This window comes from Cottoperca gobio, chromosome 17 (assembly GCF_900634415.1).
Source record: "Cottoperca gobio chromosome 17, fCotGob3.1, whole genome shotgun sequence".
Classification (NCBI taxonomy): Eukaryota; Metazoa; Chordata; class Actinopteri; order Perciformes; family Bovichtidae; genus Cottoperca; species Cottoperca gobio.
In genome coordinates, this window is record NC_041371.1 from 23,305,775 (window position 1) to 23,318,446 (window position 12,672).

Here is a 12,672-nt window from a genome sequence, read left to right on the forward strand (position 1 = left end):
AGTAGACTTTACCAGGGAGGCTGAGAAGTGTGATACCCCTGTAGTTGGCACACACTCTCTGGTCCCCCTTTTTGAATAGGGGAACCACCACCCCAGTTTGCCACCCCCTAGGCACTCTCTCAGACTTCCACGCAATGTTGACGAGGCGTGTCCACCAAGACAGCCCCTCCACACCCAAAGCCTTCAGCATTTCTGGACGCATCTCATCAACCCCCTGGGGCCTTGTTGTTTGACTACCTCAGTGACCTCCATGTTTTATATTTGTCCAGTGTATATTTGATTATATCCAGTTTGTTGTTGTGTTGACATGTTTTTTATGTATCATTGATACTCTTCCTGTTAATCCTTCATTGGAAAATATATATAGAATATTATCGAACAAAATTGCTGTGGTCCTGAGTATTTATTTGACACATTTATGTCATGATCTACAACCAAAAGTAATGTAGCCATTCAACCCTGTTACTTTATGCAACCATGGTACTCTAATTTCAACCCTGTTACTATATCATTTTCTGTTAGAATAACCTTAAATAATTTTCTCAGCTCACAAAACGTATGTCCTTTTAATAGCTTGATTAATTATATGCATGGCACACAACAAATAAAACGTCTAATAAAAAGTGTACATTTGATGCCTTTGCTGGCCAAATCACTTTTTTTGATTGTTTAATATCTGTTTTTCCTAAATACATAACAAAAAATAATAATAATAAGTGTTGATGGAATGACCCAACAATGTTCGTTGTTTACGTTCAGAATACGTTTTGGAGGGCTGTATGTGTTGCAAACTTAACTTTTGGAGCTAGTGCTACTGACTACATTCATTGGAAAAGAGTTGGTAACACTGGGCTGGGTTTTTTGGCTGGATAATTAAATAAATCTAGTTTACTCTTGCTGGCTTCTCCAATCTCCCTAGCTTTACAGATGAACACACTATACACACACACAACTAGTTCTCTAGATGCTTACATGAAATACTGCCATTTATTATCGATATCACATACTTCCTGAGAAGCAATAAAGCAGATGACTTGATGAAGTCGATTTTATTGCAGTAAATAGATGTGTGCGGTAAAGGATGGGGGTGTTGTCACGTCACATAGTCACGCTTATTACCCCTTCCACCCCCTCCACCCCCTCCCCATTATCCTGGTGACGTAGGACACACAAACTACTTTAAGAAGCCGCGGTGCCACTAGCCGCATCACTTAGAACGGTCCACAGCAGTTTAACGGTCGTTTGTTTTTCCTCTCACCGCGGACTCCCTGAACGGTCCGGTACTTCACTCACAGTGTGTCAGTGTGTGTGTTTGCTGATTGGCTGAACCGGGACCGCTCTGCGCACTGCGTGCAACACAGGGAGCTGCGAGCAGATATATTGGGTGCACAGGCTCGCGCCACTCAACAGTTTCCCACTCCGCCGGTACCCCAGAGGGCACTCGCTGACGAGGAAAGCGTAGAAAAGCTTAAGTGTTTGAAATAACCCAGAGGTAAGATACTACAAACACTACTACAGCTGTCACTAAGAGTCAGTCCTTCACTGAGATGCCTTGGTGGGCTGTAAATACATATTTACAGATGTGTTGATCTGACACAGCAGGTTGCCAGCCGTTACTAGTTACTAGTAGTACTAGTAGTAAGAGTAGCATCACTGTTAACTTGTATACCTTGATCAAAATGTGACAAAGTTTGAACTTGTTGTAATTTTTCTGTGTTTCAGTCCATGGCTGCCCCTGCACACAGCCGCTGCCTGTGGATGTTGCTGCTGGGCGCGTGCGTGTCGCTGGTGGTCGGGACGGAGTGTGAGAAGGAGTGTGCACTGTGTGTGTACCGCCTGCTGGGACAGCACCCTCTCTCCTCCCTGGTAACATTTCATTATTAATATTAACTACTCATATTTCGTAAGTTGTGATTGATATGGTGAATGTGATCATAAATAAGCTAAAATACTTTCTCCTTTCATATGCCCCCTTCAGTTTTCACTCAATTCATTTCATGCTTTGCTTTCTGAAAATAATCTTTCAAACCCTGTTTTTCTTCATTTCCTTTATGTCTATGTGTTTTGCCTCCCATCCCTCTGTAATTTCCATCCCTCCTCTCCTTTTCTCTTTCATTTCCGCACCTCTCCTCTTTTCATCTTCGTATATTCGTTTATTACATGATTTAGATAATTCTAATCCTGTCCCCTCTTCACATATTTCACTGTGACTATTCCTATCTTAGTTCGTTCTCCTCCTTTCACTCACTGCTTTTACAATTCCTCCTTTCCCTTTCTTCACCCATCATCTTTTCCCTTTTAATTCCACCTGTAACCACAGGTATAGCGCTGCCGGAGCAAGGAAACACAATATTCGCAGTTGGCATAATCCTATTCAAATGTATATACATGTTAAAGCCTTGTAGATCCAATTATCACTGAAGCGTATGTTATGCAAGAGAGCCAACATGATGAAGGTGAATATAGATTATTAAATTGCTCTGAAACAGTTGAAGGTGATAATGACAGTTCAACAAACGGAAAGCTTTACTTTGTGTCGGTTCAACATGAACACACATCTCCACAAACCTGCACACAAAGACAGATGGAGGATGCATTTCCATCAGGTAGTTACTGTAATACCGGAAGTAATGAAAAATAAAGAAATAGATTTAGTGAAACCATTTCTATGATTATATATGACCTGCGCTATGTCCAATGTATCTGACCTCGTACATGGTCTCATGGTTTAATTATTAATGTTACACAAGAGCTTTTGCTCTGCGATGTGTTCCAAGGCTAAAACGTGAGAAGCCACGTTTTCTTTAATAAAGAAAGTTTGAAAAAAGATGCGCCCTTCTTCAAAAACAAGCAGTATATGGAGTTAAAACCGAGCAGTCTGATGTATGTAGAGGTCTGTATGGTTATAATGTAGCAGTCCGGGGTGGTTTTCAGTCGATTTAATAAAGTTAAACAGAGAACGGCCGTGCGTAAACGGCACTGAGCTCTGCGCCCCGGCGCGGCACTTGTCAGAGGCTGCGGATTTATCACCTTCAGTCCTGCTGCCTTCAGATGCTGCAGACGCTTTTCCTTCTGCAAAGCAGCTGTGGGCAGCAGATACTGTAACAACCAGCCATATTCATTCATAGATCAATGCAGACTGATTTACCGACTCTCCGGTTCCGGCTGGAGAGTGTTAGTTGTCAGTGGTTACGTAACCTTCGAAATTAGCCACAATTTAACCAATGTGCACGCATACACTCGCGTTCTAGGCTCGCTCCGGTACTTGAACAAAGAGCATTACACACCTGTCTGTAATCGTGGTAATATGTTTGTGTAGGCTTCAAGTGTATCCTCTAAAGTAGATCCCTCTTCCCTCCTCACTCTCTTTTCATCTTCTTCTTTTTTCTTGTTGTGTCAAATGTTCTGAGTGTGAAACATGATGATATAGACTGGGTCCATGCTCTCCATCAATACCAACATATTTTATTTAACGATGCAAAGTCATTTTATGAGCAGGTGAACATGTTTGAAACTTTTTAACGTACTGAATAAATTATTCACAACTTCAAATTCATACCTCCATCAATCTTTATTTGTTATCTCCTTTTCAGTTAGAACCTGGCAACAAATACACATTATTAATGGTTTGTATTAGTACCCTAACATTACAGCCATATAAGTGTCAGAGGACTAAACTAAACACATAGATGAGTCATAAGTCTACCATCTTCAACAATGGAGAAGGATTCCATCCCCTAAAAATATATTTTAAAAATGTGTATATGTCTTGAAATGGATCCGGTTCCCTGAATGTTTTACACTTCACAAGACGCTTTTAACACCACTTAGAAACCTGCGATAAAGACAAAACATATGAATAAAATCTAAATTGATGTTTAGCCTTGGAATCTGAAAACCAGTCCATATCTAGTATTTGCTGTCACTTTCCCTTCTTAACTCAACTATTACTTGTTGTATACTTCCCATTCTGGCCACCAGAGGGTGCTTCTGCCCTCTCCCCCCAGCCCCTCGGGGGTCAATATTTCCTCAATTCAATTTTCCTCTTCATTAATTCTGTCATCATAAACCAGCGGCACTGAAAGCTCAGCAAGAATCCCTCCTCCGTGCCATCAAATGAGTGAGATCCAATGACGCATATGAGGTTGGAAGCAGGTTATATGTATAAAGCCCCCGGGGCCCAGCAGTTGCCTTTAGTCTGATTGTACTCCTGCCACCGCGGTTATATGGACTAAGATAGTTAAAGGATGACTGGGATAAGTGGGGGGGACACAGCTTCCATTAGAGGAATGGGATACTGTGTAAATGGCTGCGACAGATGGTTTCCAGAGAGAGAGACTGTGTGTTTCTAAATTGCTAAGGGATATCATAGATAAAACAGACTGTTATAATCTCTTTGTCTCTCCTCTATCTGAACACAGGATTGTTTGTTTCTTATGGGAAAGTGGGAAAAGGAAACAACTGATAGATAGAATGAGCTACACAGAAAAATACATGATTGAATTTGATTGATCTTTGTTTTGGTCTCCAGTTGCCAGTGAAAAAACTAGATGGAATGTTTATTTCTTCTCAATACATTTAAATACATCCAGAGGTGAGAGTTATTTATTTTTGACATGATCTAGTTGACAGGTTGATGGAAGAATCTTTCCCAAAGTGAATATAAACTCATTTTACACAGCATTTAGTTCTCATGTATTTAATATCTCAAATTATACTTTTGTACAGTGGAATCCTATTGTGAATTAGTCAAGGAAATGTCAGAACATAATTCAAATTACAATTTAGAATCACAATTTCCTAAATTCATATAGCTAAACAGTATACACTAAAATATGTCTCTATTTTACATACTTATATAGTGACAGTTGCAGAACATTTCACAAAATATTTTGTTTAATAAAGTTACTAACTGTAGCTTTAAAAGCTTAACGAAAGTCAGTGAAATCCACAGAAACAATCATAATGCATTAAATGTGTTGCACATGAGTGATGTGAATGTGACGGGTAGTGTCCACCTTTATATAGAATATGCACTGACTCATTCTCAGAAACAAAGCAGATTAATGTGTTTTTAAATCTCCGGTGGCCTTAATTCAGGCTCTGATATTTCTATGGAAGCGTGACAGATAGTAGTAACTGGCAAACATTGTATTGATAAGACTGACTATGAAAAGTCATAATGATCATTTTGATATTTCCAGACATGCTCACTTGAGTGTGAGGGTGTGTTGGACAGCCAGAAGCTGCGTCTGTGCCGGGACTTCCTATTGGAAAAGGATAACCATCTTCCTCTGGATTCTGACCCCCGTCAAGAGCAGGAACAGGAAGCCGCGGGCGCCATGACAGCTGACGACGAGGACTCGGCTTCACCGGAACACCAGCTGGTCAAGAAGTACGGCGGCTTCATGAAGCGCTACGGTGGTTTCATGTCTCGCCGCTCCTCCTCTCCAGAGGGGCCACGAGAGGATGCTGTAAACCAGGATGAAGAAGAAAAAGTTCGCCTGGAAATCCTAAAGATTCTCAATGCGGCAGTTGAGCACGGTGGTGAGGGGGATGGTCAGGGAGGCGAGGCGGTGAAGAGGTACGGAGGCTTCATGCGCCGCGCTGAGGAAGGGGTCGCGCAGGGTGACCTGCTGGAGGCGATTTTAGGCCGCGGGCTGAAGAAGCGCTACGGAGGGTTCATGAGGCGCGTGGGCAGGCCTGAGTGGCTGGTGGACAACAGCAAGAGTGGGGGGGTGTTGAAACGGGCCTGGGAGAACGGCAGCGAGCTACAGAAGAGGTACGGGGGCTTCATGGACTAGGACGCAACAGTTATGACCCTTCACACCCCCCCCCCCCCCCCCCAAGCATTCACCTTGTAATCTGGACCTGTTGGTGTTTGAATCCACTGCTGTGTATAAGTGCACTGCATACTGCTTTGGTTCAATTGCTCCTGTAATTATATAAAAAAAAAAAGATAAACATGTGTTGTTCAGATGTACACAAATTATTTTTGGTCTGTTTCTGGTTTTCATGATGATATTATTTATTAAAAATAATCTGTTGATCGAGGCGTGTTGGTCGAGTGCATGATTTAAAAAAGGGGTCTATGTTTCAGAAGTGGGGGGACACATTAACGTGTGCAAATATTTAATGTGCAGCATAAAACATATTATACAATTGGTTGCTTTCCATAAAACTTGTACTTAACAAAAGCAATAAAAAGGTTAAGTAAATACAGCAGTTTGTCCTGTATTAATAACAGTTATTAGAATGAACTGATACTGATAGATCCAGATGTATTTACATCTTTACTTATCTTGAGTTATAATTACACCATGACACCAATGAACCTAAATATACATACAAGGTAATTTGTGTTGCTTTCAAACTCCACCAATCCGATAGTTATGGTAGTATGTCTGTAGAGTGAAAGTGTGTTCACAGTACTAATACTACACAGTAGTAATACTAAGTGGATATGAGTGTATTAACATTTTTCTTCATCTTGTCATTTGCTGGCTGGACTATAACAACACTGTTCAGAAAGATTTTAGCAAGTAAATAAAACTAAAAGTGAGAGTGGATATTAAATAGATAGGAGTCTGCAAGTGACCCCCACCAGTACAAAGTATACCTTTGTGTGACGAAAATGAAGAATACAGGGCTGGTGGTGATTTCTCCAGAATAACAATTAAACAAATAAAGTGCTTTCAGGTCTTCCAAACATACTGACCACATATTGACTGCATTCAATGTCACCTATGGATTAGATATGACATTATCGTATACAGTATATGGCATAATGTTAATGTTAATGAGCTGTATGACATTACCATTAAATAATCTCACAGTCGCAATTTGAAATATAATCTAATTAGATTTATGATGAGGTCTTGTAGTTTTTGATAGTTGGTGCTGGAGAGTGAATAAAATGTAATACAGAGAAAAATAGCACTGCTTCTATTCATACATACAAAATAAACCTTATTCAACATATTTAAAAGTAAGTTTCAAAATTTCAAAACACACAGAAGACCTCCTTTGAGCTCATTCTTGTGTGGTAATGAAACTCATCTGTGATACAAAATCAGTAGCTGCTTCTTTTCACTGACAAAACCTGCAGCTCGAACTCTTTGACTTTGTCTAGTAGCAACATCCTGTTTAGTTTAAGGGGAAGAAAGAGCACTCATCTCTATCTATCTATCTATCTATCTATCCATCCATCCATCCATCCATCCATCCATCCATCTATCTATCTATCTATCTATATCTATCTATCTATCTATCTATCTATCTATCTCTATATCTATCTATCTATCTATCTATCTATCTATCTCTATATCTATCTATCTATCTATCTATCTATCTATCTATCTATCTATCTATATCTATCTATCTATCTATCTATCTATCTATCTATCTATCTATCTATCTCTATATCTATATCTATTTCTATATCTATCTATCTATCTATCTATCTATCTATCTATCTATCTATCTATCTATCTATCTATCTATCTATCTATCTATCTATCTAGCATATATAAGGTCGCAATTACCATTACCATACATTACCATTAAATAATCTCACAGTCGCAATTTGAAATATAATCTAATTAGATTTATGATGAGGTCTTGTAGTTTGGTAGTATGTCTGTAGAGTGAAAGTGTGTTCACAGTACTAATACTACACAGTAGTAATACTAAGTGGATATGAGTGTATTAACATTTTTCTTCATCTTATCTATCTATCTATCTATCTATCTATCTATCTATCTATCTATCTATCTATCTATCTATCTATCTATCCGGAGTAGGCAATCCACCGGTTTCCTGCTGAGAGCCATGGCCTCAGATTTATCCAGAGCTTCTATGCGTTTCGGAGGCGTTTAGGGCCAAGTATAATAACTTCAGTTTTGTCTGTGTTTAACATCAACAAGTTGTAGACATCCAAGTTTTTATGTCCTTAAGGCATGCTTGAAGTTTAGCCAATTGATTGGTTTCATCTGGTTTAATTGATAGATATAATTGGGTATCATCCGCATAACAATGAAAGTTTATAGAGTGGTTCCTTATAATATTGCCCAAAGGAAGCATATATAAGGTGAAAAGAATCGGTCCAAGTACAGAACCCTGCGGAACTCCAAGACTGACTTTGGCTGTCAGGGAGGATTTATCGTTAACAAGTACAAATTGAGATCGCTCAGATAAATAGGACTTGAACCAGCTTAGTGCGGTTCCTTTTATGCCAACACAATGTTCCAGTCTCTGTAGTAGAATGTCATGATCAACAGTGTCGAAAGCAGCACTGAGGTTTAACAAGACAAGAACAGAGACAAGTCCTTTGTCTGATGCCAATAGAAGGTCATTGGTAACTTTCACCAGTGCCGTCTCTGTGCTATGATGAACTCTAAATCCAGATTGAAAAACCTCAAATAAACTATTATTATGTAAAAGGTCACACAACTGTTTTGCGACTGCTTTCTCAAGGATCTTAGAAAGAAAGGGAAGGTTAGATATCGGCGTATAGTTGGCTAAAACCTCTGGATCAAGACCAGGCTTTTTAAGAAGTGGTTTTATTACAGCTACTTTAAAGGATTTTGGTATGTAGCCAGATAATAGAGACAGGTTGATCATATTTAATAACGAGGTGTTAATTAAGGGTAAAACTTCTTTAAACAGTTTAGTTGGAATCGGGTCTAAAAGACAGGTTGATGGTTTAGACGATGAGATTATTGAAGTTAGTTGGTCATGGTTGATTGGAGTAAAACAGTCTAGATATATTTCAGGAGTTACAGATGTTTTTAAAATTCCAACAGTTGAAGTTAAGTCATTACCAATTGAGGGCAGGAGGAGATTAATTTTGTCTCTAATAATTATAATGTTATCGTTAAAGAAGCTCATAAAGTCGTCACTACTGAGAGATATAGGAATAGAAGGCTCTGTAGAGCTGTGGCTCTCTGTCAGCCTGGCTACAGTGCTGAAAAGAAACCTGGGGTTGTTCTTATTTTCTTCTATTAAGGAAGAGTAATAAGCTGCTCTGGCATTACGGAGAGCCTTCTTATACGTTTCAAGATGATCTAACCAGACTAAACAAGATTCTTCCAGTTTAGTGGAACGCCATTTACTTTCAAGATTTCGACTTTTGTTTTAGTTTGCGGATTTGTAAATTAAGCCATGGAGCGTTCTTTTTCTGTTTTATGATCTTCTTCTTTAGAGGAGCGACAGAGTCGAGTGTTATTCGCAGTGAGGCTGCAGCGCTATCAACAAGATGATTAATTTGGGAGGGACTAAAGTTAGCATTAGAGTCCTCCGTTATATTGATATTGAATTAAGTGCTGATGGAATCATTTCCTTAAATTTATTCACAGCACTATCAGATAGACATCAAGCGTAGGATATTTTGCCTACTGGCTTGTAGTCCAGTAACAGGACTTCAAAAGTTATTAAAAAATGGTCTGATAAAAGAGGATTATGTGAACACACTGATAAACTTTCAATTTCAACACCATATCCCAGAACAAGGTCCAGAGTGTGGTTTAAACAGTGAGTTGGTTCATGTACATTTTGACTGAACCCAATTGAATCTAATATTGAGATAAATGCATTATTAAGGTGGTCACTATCAACATCCACATGAATATTAAAGTCACCTACAATAATTACTTTATCTGTTTTAAGGACTAAATTTGATAAAAATTCTGAGAATTCAGATATGACCAGGTGGAGTGGATTCATTTAGACTGACATATTCTTCATGTCTCAGGTTTCAGTGAGACAAAATAAATCAATCTTATTATCTGATATTAAATCATTTACCAATCCAGCTTTCGTTGATAAAGATCTGATGTTTAAGAGCCCACATTTAATTTTTCGATTTAATTGCACTTTTGCAGCGGTGGTGTTTATTTTAATTAGGTTTTCATGTATAACTCCTCTTCTGTTAACCATAGACTTGATTAGTTTCAGTGGTCGTGGGGCAGACACAGTCACTATGGGGATTTGAGTGGGTGACTGCCCGGAAAGAAGCACAGAGAATGTGTAAGACTGCAACTCTTTGTCCTGGTCTCAACTCTGGGTTGTCATGTCATGTTGTCTATCTATCTATCTATCTATCTATCTATCTATCTATCTATATCTATATTTCTCTCTATCTATATATATATATATATATATATCCATCTATCTATCTATCTATATCTATCTCTATATATATCGATCTATCTATCTATCTCTATATCTATCTCTATATATATCTATCTATCTACCTATATATCTATTTATATATCTATCTCTCCATCTATCTCTCTATCGATCTATCTATCTTTCTATCTCTCTATCTCTCTCTATCTATCTATCACTCTATCTCTATATCTATATACATATCTATCTATCTCTATATATATATCTATTTATCTAACTATCTATCTCTCTATCTAGCTCTCTATCTATCTATCTCTATCTATCTATCTATCTATCTATCTCTATATCTATCTCTATATTTATCTATCTATCTATCTATCTATATCTATCTTTCGCTCTATCTCTCTATCTCTTTATCTATCTATCTATCTATCTATCTCTATATCTCTATATCTCTATATCTCTATATCTATCTATCTATCTATCTATCTCTATATCAATATATATATCTATATCTATCTATCTCTATATCAATATATATATCTATATCTATCTCTATATCTCTATCTATCTCTATATCTATCTCTATGTATATCTATCTATCTATCTCTCTATCTCTATGTATATCTATCTATCTTTCTATATCTCTATCTCTCTATCTATCTATCCATCTCTATATCTATCTATCTCTATATCTATCTATCTATCTCTATATCTATCTCTATATCTATATCTCTATATCTATCTATCTATCTCTATATCTCTATCTCTATATCTATCTATCTATCTCTATATCTATCCATCTATCCATCTATCTATCTATTTCTATATATATATATATATATATATATCTCTCTCGCTCTCTCTATCTATCTATCTACCTACCTATATATCTATCTCTCTATATCTATCTACCTACCTATATATCTATCTCTCTATCTCTCTATCTATCTCTCTCTCTCTCGTTTGAAAAATCGTTGAAACTTGTTTGGTTTTAGGACAGCAAATACACTGCCATAGTGTCTTCTTGAGGAATGCGGCATGCTTGGTTGACGGGCTGCTGTTGTTTACCTTTACCTTGCATTACTTTTCTACATTTTCACAAGAAGTGTCCACTGTTGAAGTGGAAGAAGTCACAACCTGCTACAGAAGTGAACTGACGTCATTGTGAAATTTTTGTCCCAAGATTGGTTGCAATTATATAGCACATACAGTATAAAGACTGTTGCCTTACTGTAATACAATACTGTGAATATATCATATAAATATTGCATTGACACAATCACTGTATCGACTTAGGATAAAAATGCACATTTGTTTTCCAATGAGCTCCAATTAAGCTAAACTCACAGGCCAGCTTCCCAGATCATACTGTGAACATTGTAAATGCTCACAAACATACATTTGACATACTTGGGCAAAAATGAGTGAACAAATACAAAATGGTAACAAAGCAAATATTTATTTGTAACTGCAATACAATATAATACAATACAAACCTCTCTGGGAACCATCACCTTATCGTGGTGGAGAGGTTTGTGTGTCCCTATGAACCTGAGAGCTGTGTTGTCTGGAGCCTAGTGCTCCTGGTAGGGTCTCCCAAGGCAAATTGGTCTCAGGTGAGGGGCCAGACTAAGAATGGTTCAAAAACGACTTCATGAAAGAAAGGGAAAGGAAAGGAGAGACCCTGCCCGGAGGAAGCCCGGGGCCCCCGTCTGGAGCCAGGCCCAGAGGGAGGGCCCGACAGCGAGCGCCTGGTGGCTGGGTTTGCCACGGAGCCCGGTCGGGCACAGCCCGAAGAAGCTACGTGGTGCCTCCCATCCATCCATCCTGTGGGCCCACCACTCATGGGAAAAACCGCTGGGGTCGGGTGCGCTGTCACATGGGTGGCAGTGATGGTCAGGGACCTCGACGGACCAGACCCGGGCAGCAGAGGCTGGCTCTGGGGACGTGGATAGTCACCTCTCTGTGGGGGAAGGAGCCGGAACTAGTGCGGGAGGTGGATCGCTACCAGTTGGATCTGGTGGGGCTTACCTCCACGCACAGTCTTGGCTCTGGAACTGTACTCCTTGATAGGGGTTGGACTCTATTCTTCTCCGGAGTTGCCCAAGGTGTGAGGCGTCGGGCCGGGGTGGGGATACTCACTAGCCCCCGGCTGAGCGCCGCTACGTTGGAGTTTATCCCGGTGGACGAGAGGGTCGCCTCCCTACGCCTTCGGGTTATGGGGGGGAAAACTCTGACTGTTGTTTGTGCCTATGCCCCAAACCGCAGTTCTGAGTATTCGGCCTTCTTGGAGACCCTGAATGGAGCCCTTGTAATAGCAATTTAAATGTCTACTGTTTTAATTATATAAGTTTCCTATGTTAAACAAGCCAACTGCCATTTGATACTAACATAGGAGTGCCGGTCAGATCAAACCAAGCCAACTGCCATTTGATGCTAACATAGGAGTGCCGGTCAGATCAAACCAGGGCCAACTGCATCCTGATGCGACTTAACTAACAAAAGACAGAACACAGCCATATGTTTTAGCACTGCTTAAAC

At 39.2% G+C, this 12,672-nt stretch overlaps 1 protein-coding gene across 1 annotated transcript; it reads left to right on the top strand.

Annotated features, from left to right (window-relative positions):
* The first annotated feature begins 1,222 nt into the window (after positions 1-1,222).
* penka (proenkephalin a) lies at positions 1,223-6,054 on the top strand. Its single transcript, XM_029453634.1, has 3 exons — positions 1,223-1,492; positions 1,723-1,866; positions 5,205-6,054. Exons 2-3 carry the CDS (start codon positions 1,726-1,728, stop codon positions 5,802-5,804), a joined length of 741 nt encoding a protein of 246 aa, XP_029309494.1. The 5' UTR covers positions 1,223-1,492; positions 1,723-1,725; the 3' UTR covers positions 5,805-6,054.
* Positions 6,055-12,672: the final 6,618 nt, after the last annotated feature.